The 10,950-nt window shown below is 39.6% G+C and overlaps 1 protein-coding gene across 2 annotated transcripts in view; it reads left to right on the top strand.

The window, feature by feature from the left end:
- gyg2 (glycogenin 2) overlaps nucleotides 1–6,011 on the top strand; it is a 23,916-nt gene extending 17,905 nt beyond the window's left edge. The window contains exons 7-10 of one of the 2 annotated variants that reach the window (XR_013816251.1): nucleotides 755–916; nucleotides 1,618–1,779; nucleotides 3,631–3,736; nucleotides 4,431–5,279. Coding sequence is in view for 1 of the 2 variants with exons in the window: in XM_079813430.1 (XP_079669556.1) it covers nucleotides 755–916; nucleotides 1,618–1,779; nucleotides 3,599–3,736; nucleotides 4,431–4,556 (588 nt within the window). In the remaining variant the exon portion in view is untranslated. Of the gene's footprint in view, nucleotides 1–754; nucleotides 917–1,617; nucleotides 1,780–3,598; nucleotides 3,737–4,430 lie in introns of both variants that reach the window. The other variant, XM_079813430.1, reaches the window with a different exon arrangement.
- The last annotated feature ends 4,939 nt before the right edge of the window (nucleotides 6,012–10,950 follow it).

Raw genomic sequence — 10,950 nt, 5'->3', positions numbered from 1 at the left:
CCATTGTTGCTTTCAGTAAGGCTATGTCTATACAGGTCACAAAAAAAATTATATTCAAACTCACTTTGAATTCTTTTTACATTAAATAAAATGCATAATCTGCACTTGTCATACTTTTTATGTTGTTCCGGCCACAACGCCACAGAATTAAAAACTGTAAAATAGAATCCTTGTGAATCACCGTTGCTCCTGGTTAGTACAAAAAAACTCAGATAATTTTTCTCATGTGTTACGTTTGGTTAGGACACAGTGAAGGCTAGGGCTGTTTCAGTAGCTACTGTATTTGCATTGCTTTTGTATTGTTGTTAAGTCTGTTGTTAAGTTATTTTAGTGGATTTTTGTCCACATTTTGTTTAGATATAATGTGATTATTTGGGAATGTTGTTATTTTATGGCCAGAAGAACTCATGCCATACCCTAGGTTTTTGTGAAATACCGCCACTGCTTGGGACCTTTAAAGGAATAGTCCACCCAAAAATGAAAATTCTGTCATCATTTACTCCCCCTTATATCATTGCAAATCTATACTGTATGACTTTCTTACTTGTTTGAAACATAGAAGAAGATATTTTTTAAGAATGTTGCTCAGCAGGTTTGGTTCCCATTAACGTCCATTATATATATTTTTGGTCCATACAGTGGAAGTCAATGTGAACCAAAACTGTGAAACAATGTGAGGGTAAATGATGCACAGACTTTTCATTTTTGGGTGGGCTATCCCTTTAAATCACCTTTTCTTTTTCTTGGTTTGCAGTCAGTGCAGCAGTTGGATTCTCCACAGACACATCAGACTCCATCACAAAGCCAAAAGTTCAGCACTGAAGCCCACCACGAAGAGATTAGACTCTCTTCACCTCACCAAGATCTGGCTTTAGACTCTTTGACAATCAGCTCATCTGAAAAGCCTGAGGAAATGGTAAGTTATACACTATATTGCCAAAAGTTTCGGGACATCCCATTCTTAGTCTGTTGGGTTTAATGTGGAGTTGGCCCACAATTTGCAGCTATAACAGCTTCAACTCTTCTGGGAAGGCTTTCCACAAGGTTTAGGAGTGTGTTTATGTGAAATTTTGACCATTCTTCTAGAAGCACAAATACTTTTGGCAATATAGTGTAGGTTGTGCTGTCCTTGCAGAACTGAAGGGGAAAAAAACAAACAAACAACCTTATTGCAAAACCAAAGTTATTGTAAGCAATCGATTGGAACCTTTAAAGGAATAGTCCACCCAAAAATGAAAATTCTTTTCATCATTTACTCCCACTTATATCATTGCAAATCTGTACTGAATGACTTTCTTACTTGTTTGAAACATAGAAGAAGATATTTTTTAAGAATTGCTAACTCAGCAGGTTTGGTTCCCATTAACGTCCATTATATATATTTTTGGTCCATACAGTGGAAGTCAATGTGAACCAAAACTTAGTTTCTTCAAAATATTTTCTTTAATGTTCCACTGATGAAAGAAAGTCATGTGGGTTTGAAACAACGTAAATGATGAACAGACTTTTCCTTTTTGGGTGGGCTATCCCTTTAAATCACCATTAACATAATTATTTAATTTCATTAAAAATATAGTTAATTTGTGAGACATCTGTGATCTTTTTCTTGGTTTGCAGTCAGTGCAGCAGTTGGATTCTCCACAGACACATCAGACTCCATCACAAAGCCAAAAGATCAGCACTGAAGCCCACCACGAAGAGATGAGACTCTCTTCACCTCACCAAGATCTGGCTTTAGACTCTTTGATAATCAGCTCATCTGAAAATCCTGAGGAAATAGTAAGTTATGAACTATATTGCCAAAAGTTTCGGGACGCTTACCTCCACATGCACATGAACTTTAATGACATCCAATTCTTAGTCCGTTGGGTTTAATGTGGAGTTGGCCCACCCTTTGCAGCTATAACAGCTTCAACTCTTCTAGGAAGGCTTTCCACAAGGTTTAGGTGTGTGTTTATGGGAATATTTGACCATTCTTCTAGAAGCACATTTGTGAGGTCAGGCTCTGATGTTGGACGAGAAGGCCTGGCTCATAGTCTCCGCTCTAATTCATCCCAAAGGTGTTCTGTCGGGTTGAGGTCAGGACTCTGTGCAGGCCAGTCAAGTTCCTCCACACCAAACTCGCTCATCCATGTCTTTATGGACCTTGCTTTGTGCACTGGTGCACAGTCATGTTGGAACAGAAAAAGGCCATCCCCAAACTGTTCCCACAAAGTTGGGAGCATGAAATTGTCCAAAATGTCTTGGTATGTTAAGCATTAAGAGTTCCTTTCACTGGAACTAATGGGCCAAGCCCAACCCTTGAAAAACAACCCCACACCATACCCTCCACCAAACTTTACACTTGGCACAATGCAGTCAGGCAAGTACCGTTCTCCCGGCAACCGCCAAAAACCCAGACTCGTCTATCGGATTCCCAGACAGAGAAGTGTGATTTGTGTGCTCTAGAGTCCAGTGGGCGCGTGCTTTACACCACTGTATCTGTTTTGCATTGCACTTGGTGATGTAAGGCTTGGGTGCAGCTGCTTAGCCATGGAAACCTATTACATGAAGCTCTCTATGCACTGTACTTGAGCTAATCTGGAGGCCACACAAGTTTGGAGGTCTGTAGCTATTGACTCTGAAAGAAAATTAGCAACTTCTGCACACTGTGCGCCTCAGCATGCGCTGACCCCGCTCTGTGATTTTACGTGGCCTACCACTTCTTGGCTGAGTTGCTGTTGTTCCCAATTGCTTCCACTTTGTTATAATACCACTAACAATAGAAGCAGTCTGCATACCTAGGTGCTTGATTTTGTAGACCTGTGGACATGGAAGTGATTAGAACACCTGAATTCAATTATTTGGAGGGGTGTCCCAATACTTTTGGCAATATAGTGTAGATTGTGCTGTCCTTCCAGAACTGAAGGGGAAAAAAACAAACAAACAAACATAATGCAGTATTGATTCATCTCTTGCTCTGAGTCGCTCTCTGAATCATCTCTACTTCCTTTAAAAGTATTGCGCCCTCTGGGCTTTAAGACAAATCCAGTGACACACCCAACAGTGACTCACCCCAACACAAAGAGAACAAAAACCAGTTCAGATGGTTGCAAAAACGTAATGAATGTGAAGATATCAGTTTACATGTCATGTAAAGACCCAGGGATTAAAATGGACTTTTGATTTAAGAAAAGGATACAATTGTTGGCAGTTTGGTGTCAATCCATTCCATTTCATACATATGCGTATGTACAGTCCAGTTTTTGTTTTATCCAGTACGCACATTCCATTACCTCACAAGAATGTACATGCTCAAATAAATCAATAAAATAAAATAAAATTATTTTTTATTTAGCATTTAAGCTACATTGTGTTTCCCTTCAGCTGGCTCTTGTTTGATCTCCAAATATTTTATTTAACATTAAATAAAAATACAATATCAAGTTAACTTCAGTCAAAGCAAATTTTCATTATCTTGTGCACCACATCCCAATTTTGTATGATTTATTTATTGCATACATTTTGAATGTGCATGTGTTTTGTCTAGTGATTTAGAAGGCCTATTTATTTATTTACATACTTATTACTTACTTATTTACCTATTCTGTCTTCTCAGAATATTCTCTTTGATGTCCTCTCTGTCTCTAGAGGGGAGACTGAAGAGACCCCAATAGTCAGTCCTCCATGTGAGCAAGAGAGTGAGCATACACAACCAGAGACTGCTGATGATTCTGCCGTAGCCACTGGAGATGCTGTATGTATAAAGATAAGCGGATGTGCCTGGCTTATGGGAAAAATACTTTTATTTTGATGTTGTAATATATATATATTTTTGTCAATTATTACTTATTTCCAAGATACTTAAGTATAAGAGCTCTGCTCTTCAAGTAAAAAAAAAAAAAAAAAGTTAGGCAAATTTTTTTAATTGAAGATGTAACTATTTCCCTAAATGTGTCTCTTGCCCATATGTTTTTTTCTTTATTTGAAATAAACCTAAAAAAAACATATTTTGTTCAGCTACAACATTTATGATTTTTATTTAATTTAACTTGATGTACTAGAATCATTAAAACTTTAATACAAATGAATAACAACTATAGACTATAGTATAATGTATATATATAGTATAAAACTTTAATGTTACATTGAAAACAGAAAATATAAAATTAAAAAATACTTAAAAATATTAATAAAAACTGTAATAGTATCTCAATAATACTAAAATAACGCTGCTTCACATAATGAAGTTTGAGATGAGTGCTTTTTCTTGCAAATATTAGTGTATATACTGCCATCTAGTGGTGGTTCATTAGAGCAGTTATTAGATGTGAATTTGCAGTCGTGAATAAACCAGTATTTATTTTTTTATCTTATAAAAAAAGTATCATAATGACAGTAATATTGTAACTAAAGATGGATTTTTATCCTATGGTCCCATCCCATTGCAGATCACAGCTGAGACAGTGGAGGAAGACTTGGTGCGTCGGCGTATGTGGGAAGAAGGTCACGTTGATTATATGGGCAAAGATGCCTTCAATAACATCAAGAGGAAACTTGACCTATTCCTTGATTAATTGTGTGTGTGTGTGTGTGTGTGTGTGTGTGTGTGTGTGTGTGTGTGTGTGTGTGTGTGTGTGTGTGTGTGTGTGTGTGTGTGTGTGTGTGTGTGTGTGTGTGTGTGTGTGTGTGTGTGTGTGTGTGTGTGTGTGTTTATATTACACTGTGGGGACCAAATGTCCCCACAAGGATAGTAAAACCTGAGATCACCTACATTGTGGGGACATTTGGCTGGTCCCCATGAGGAAAACATCTTATAAATCAGACTAAATTATGTTTTTTTGAAAATGTAAAAATGCAGAATGTCTCCTGTTTAGGGGCAGGGGCAGTGTAGGGGGATAGAATGTACAGTATGTACGGTATAAAAACCATTACGTCTATGGAAAATCCCCACAAAGATAGTGAACCAGACGTGTGTGTGTGCGAGTGTGAGAATGTATAACACGGCATCTCAATATATTTTCGCATGTACTGTATGTCCATCATCGTCTCAACTGTTACATTTTCACCTCCTCAAATATAGCCGTTTTTTCTACCTCTGTAGTATATTTGCCACAATCACTGGATCATACAAAAAATATTGTGAACTTGTCTTGCCTTATAAATGTAACTTGTGTTAAACTGAACCTAGTAATTCAATTTCTGTACTATGAGCCTTCATTATGTGATATATGGTTTATCTGTATGATTTAGCATCTGCTGTGATCTTTTGTTTGCGGTTTTATTAAAACATTAACTATAAAAAAAATCCCATTCTCTAGAGTTGTCAAGGAAGACATTACAAAATAAATTACTTTATTAATCAATTATTAAGTCAAGAGAAAGTTCTGGTATCAAATGTCAATGTCCAAAAATGTCCTTGTAACAAATCCTTCAACCAACAATTGTGTTGAATAGCTACTTCTTTGCAGTGCCTTTTTTGCCACAAGAGGTCGGGCTATACACTCTAGCTTTAACACCTCCACAGACTCCACTGGTAGAGCATAACAATCTGTGGCAATATTGTCCTATGTATCAACACTTTAAAAGGTTTAACATTTAAATATCTATCAAAAGGTGATAGTCATAACATAACACATTTTTACAACACTCTCTCCTGTTCACATGTCTCCAAATCTTATCTGCAAGACAATACAAACTTGTATGGTAAGCAAACTTTTAGTGGCCAGACAAAGTCATACTGCATATTTTTTAAACCCTTTTTCTCCATGTTTTGATATTGGAGCCATTTTTTCACCCTCTGGCCCTGTCCCGTTAACATGACAGCCCTTTGAAGTCATGAAATATTCATGCTTATGTTTCTGAGTCAATTAGAGAGCATCTTTCATTTGATCTTGTTCAATAAAACACGCCACCCACAGTATCTTAAGGTTTTCAAGGGGTACCTTTCTGGTATGATCTCGCTCTCTGTCTCTCTTCATATGTTTTAAACTCAGCACAAATAAAGATCTGACTGCATTCTGATTCACTCTAAATATATCTCAATTTTAATATTATTTAAATACTGTCAGTACAACAGGTTTGGCACATGGACACAAGTTAAATTTAGGAGACCATAGTACCTTTTTTTTTTTTTTTGCATTCCCAACACTGGAAGAAATATTCCACTGACTTTGCCAAAATGGAAGAAAATGCAGAGTTTCTGTGAAAAGGGTCCATTACTAAACAGAATCTACATAGATACATTTGAGATCATCCAGTTTATACATTAGCACAACAATTTATATGTGTATACAATATTAGTTACCAATTCCACCATTAAGCATTGTAGCAACTCATAATGTAATCACGGCACATAATGTAATAAGTATTACATTATTATTGTAATAAAATGTTCATAATGTAATAATTTTCTTAAAATGTAATAAAATCTTGAGCTCATAATGTAATAATTTTCTCAAAATGTAATAAAATCTTGAGCTCATAATGTAATAATTTTTTTTAAATATTTATTCCGGGCGAGGCCCGTGAAGACGATACCACCTGCAGAGCAACGAGAGTGGGAACGCATTGTGGCTGACTGTCGCCGAATACAGACAGCTAGAGTCCGAAGGGACCGGGAAGATACCGGCCGAGTGGCCTGTCGTTATGCCTTGTCCGTGCCAGCTAGGAGTGAGGCCATTGTGTGGGTAAGAGTCCCCCAACAGGAATATGGGCCAGAAGGCTGGGTATTAGTGGAGCCTCATCTGGATTGTCAAAGTGTGGAAGTGGCCCGAGGATTGGCAGTAGTCCGTCGAGGACGAGTACCTGTGAAAGTACGCAATGAGAACCCCTATTCCATACACCTACATAGACATCAACGACTGGCCCGAGTGACGATGGTTGATCCCCACCAAGTAAGGGAAGAAAGTGACGTGAGCTTCCGACAAGTGTGTCCTACCGTGGTTGAGGTGGCCTTAACTCAAACCGACTCGCCCCCGAAGAAGGCTGGGGAAGAGATGCCCGGCCATTTGGTAGGTGAGTCCCTGCGGGGAGAAGAGTTGGAAGATGCCCAGACACGTAAACTGCGAGAACTCCTGGTGAAGTGGCAACATATATTCTCTGCACACGATGAAGACTATGGATGTACCAATGTGGTGAAGCACCGAATTCCCACTGGGGAAGCCGGACCCAGTCGCGAGAGATACCGCCCCATACCGCCTACCTTGTACTCTGAGGTTCGAACTCTGTTGCAAGGGATGCTTGACCAAGGGATTGTTCGAGAAAGCAGTAGCCCCTGGGCAGCCCCCATAGTCTTGGTGCAGAAGAAGACATGAGCCTGGAGGTTTTGCGTGGATTACCGGAAGTTAAATCAGGTGACTAAGAAGGATGCCTTCCCCTTACCTAGGATCGAGGATTCACTTGCCAGTTTAACTCAGTCGGCCTGGTATTCCACGTTAGATCTGGCAAGCGGCTATTGGCAAGTGCAGGTGGAAGAGGTAGACAGGGAGAAGACCGCCTTCACGACCCCCTTCGGGCTATTCGAGTGGGACCGGATGCCCTTCGGCCTTTGCAACGCTCCCGCTACGTTCCAGCGACTGATGCAGCGATGTTTGGGTGGTCAATTGATGGAGTCCACACTAGTATATCTAGACGATGTTATTGTCTACTCCCCAGACTTTGAGTCCCATCTGCAACATCTAGAGAAGGTCTTTCAAGCCATGGAGAAGTACGGGCTGAAGCTCCAACCGGATAAATGTCACCTGTTGCGGAGAGAAGTAAAGTTCCTGGGCCACTGTGTAAGCGCTGCTGGGGTCTCTGTGGACCCGGAGAAAGTGTCAGCGGTACGAGAGTGGAGTGTCCCGAAGACAGTGAGGCAAGTCAGATCCTTCTTGGGCTTTGTGGGGTACTATCGACGGTTCATTAAAGACTTCTCCAAGATCGCGAAGCCCCTGAATCAACTTCTGTCCGGGACAGGACACCCTCGAGGCCGTGGATCTCCATCGATTGCTTGGGACTCTGAGTGTGGGAAAGCATTTCAACGGCTGAAACAAGAGCTGTTGCAAGCCCCGATCTTGGCTTATGCAGATTTTACCCAACCTTTCGTCCTGTACACAGATGCCAGTAACCTCAGCCTGGGGGCAGTGTTGGCCCAACGACAGGGAGGAGTGGAACGTGTGATCGCTTACGCTAGTCGGAGCCTTCATCCAGCCGAAAGGAATGATGCCAATTATAGTTAATTCAAGCTGGAGTTGTTGGCATTGAAATGGGCGCTCAGCGAAAAATTTAAGGACTATCTGTGGGGCGCTAAGGTGCAGGTAATCACTGATAACAACCCTCTTGTACACTTGCAGACAGCCAAGTTAGGAGCTGTGGAGCAGCGGTGGGTGGCACAGTTGGCCAACTATGAGTACGAGCTCCAGTACCGGCCTGGGAGAGAGCATACAAACGCAGACGCTCTGTCCCGACTCCCGGAAGTGGGGAGTCTGGGGTGTCCATCTGAGCAGCTACTAGATCAAGAGGAGAGGTATATGGTGGCCATTGTGGAGGCGCCGGGAGGCCAACGAGAGGCGATGCCGATAAGCTGGGGTTGGGATCCCCGCCGCTGGAGAGAGCGTCAACAAGGAGACGGCGGGTTGAGAAATTAGAGAGCATCTTTCATTTGATCTTGTTCAATAAAACACGCCACCCACAGTATCTTAAGGTTTTCAAGGGGTACCTTTCTGGTATGATCTCGCTCTCTGTCTCTCTTCATATGTTTTAAACTCAGCACAAATAAAGATCTGACTGCATTCTGATTCACTCTAAATATATCTCAATTTTAATATTATTTAAATACTGTCAGTACAACAGGTTTGGCACATGGACGCAAGTTAAATTTAGGAGACCATAGTACCTTTTTTTTTTTTTTTTTGCATTCCCAACACTGGAAGAAATATTCCACTGACTTTGCAAAAATGGAAGAAAATGCAGAGTTTCTGTGAAAAGGGTCCATTACTAAACAGAATCTACATAGATACATTTGAGATCATCCAGTTTATACATTAGCACAACAATTTATATGTGTATACAATATTAGTTACCAATTCCACCATTAAGCATTGTAGCAACTCATAATGTAATAAGTATTACATTATTATTGTAATAAAATGTTCATAATGTAATAATTTTCTTAAAATGTAATAAAATCTTGAGCTCATAATGTAATAATTTTCTCAAAATGTAATAAAATCTTGAGCTCATAATGTAATAATTTTTTTAAAATAATTTAAAATCTAAAGCCAGTCTTAAACTACCTGAGAAGTGTTACTATTACTATATGTTTATTAAAAATAAAGCATTGGTACATTTTAAAAATCTAACCTGCCTACAAAATCCATCAGATTACTGATACTGTTACTCCTCCTCCTTCTACTACTGCACAACCCAACGCTTTTTGACTTTCTCAGTTTGAATATGTATTTTTTCACACATTAATTTCACACGTCTAGTACAGTTATGTGGTTTTGTTTCATTAATACAGTGTATACTTTTTTCTTGATTTACCCCGAAAGAATGGAAGTGAAATGTGACATGCCCCATAGGTGGGGCACAATGTGAGGGGCACATTGTAACTTGACCAAATGACAGCTTAAAATGTTATGATATAATCAAAAAATATCCAAGACAAACTAAAATATTTTGTCAATAAAATACAATTATTAACTTTTTCAAATAAAATAATGGCATTTTTTAATAATTGGGGCAGTGTTACAATGCACCCCTCCTGCGCAACTGGGACCCGGCTTGTGTCTTCTGCTGGTTAGATCAGCATTAAAGAACGATCTCAACTGTTAAATAACAGATATAAGATTAAAATAATATCAGATTTGTCTTATTTTAAATAAAAACAGAGATGAAAAATTTACTAAAGAAATGTACTATTACATTATGTTTTTACATTATGTACAGTTATTACATTATAAGTTGCTACAAGCATTATATTTTATCTTTTCACTGTCAAACAACAGGTGCAGAACATTTTTATTTAAGTCAAGCATAAGTGAAGTTGACATTTATACAGACCATATAATTTTTTCACATCAATCAACATATGGCACTGGACATAAACTTTCAGTCTTTCACAATTACTCATTTTGACAGCTTAGCAATCTGAGAGATTTGTCAAGCTGCTCACGTTCTGCCTCATTATTTGTGCTGTGCATCATGGTCTGGTGCAAAGCACAGTTTACTGTTCACAGTGCTGCCGAAACCAGAAGTCTTCTAAGAACTATTTGAAGAGATAGATGAAGAACAGGATATACACTATATTGCCAAAAGTATTGGGACACCCCTCCAAATCATTTACTTCAGGTGTTCCAACCATTTACATGGCCACATGTGTATAAAATCAAGCACCTAAGCATGCAGACTGTTTCTACAAACATTTGTGAAAGAATGAGTCGCTCTCAGGAGCTCAGTGAATTCAAGTGTGGTACCGTGATAGGTTGCCACCTGTGCAATAAGTCCATTCGTGAAATTTCCTCACTACTTAATATTCCAAGTTACAGCAACTCAGCCACAAAGTGGTAGGCCCACGTAAAATCAGAGCGGGGTCAGCGCATGCTGAGGCGCACAGTGCACAGAAGTCTGTAACTTTCTGCAGAGTCAATAGCTACAGACTTTCTTCAGATTACCTCAGGCACAGTACATAGAGAGCTTCATGGAATGGGTTTCCATGGCCAAGCCTTACATCACCAAGTGCAATGCAAACCGTCGGATGCAGTGGTATAAAGCACGCCGCCCCTGCACTCTAGAGCAGTGGAGTTCTCTGGAGTGATGAATCACGCTTCTCTGGCAATCCGATAGACGAGTCTGGTTGCCAGGAGAACGGCACTTGCCTGACTGCATTGTGCCAAGTGTAAAGTTTGGTGGAGAGGTGATTATGGTGTGTGGTTATTTTTCAGTGGTTGAAGCTGTTATAGCTGCAAAGGGTGGGCCTCCCCCATATTA

The sequence above is a fragment of the Gobio gobio genome (assembly GCF_949357685.1).
Source record: "Gobio gobio genome assembly, chromosome: 3".
NCBI lineage: Eukaryota > Metazoa > Chordata > Actinopteri > Cypriniformes > Gobionidae > Gobio > Gobio gobio.
This window is presented reverse-complemented; position numbering and strand designations above follow the sequence as displayed.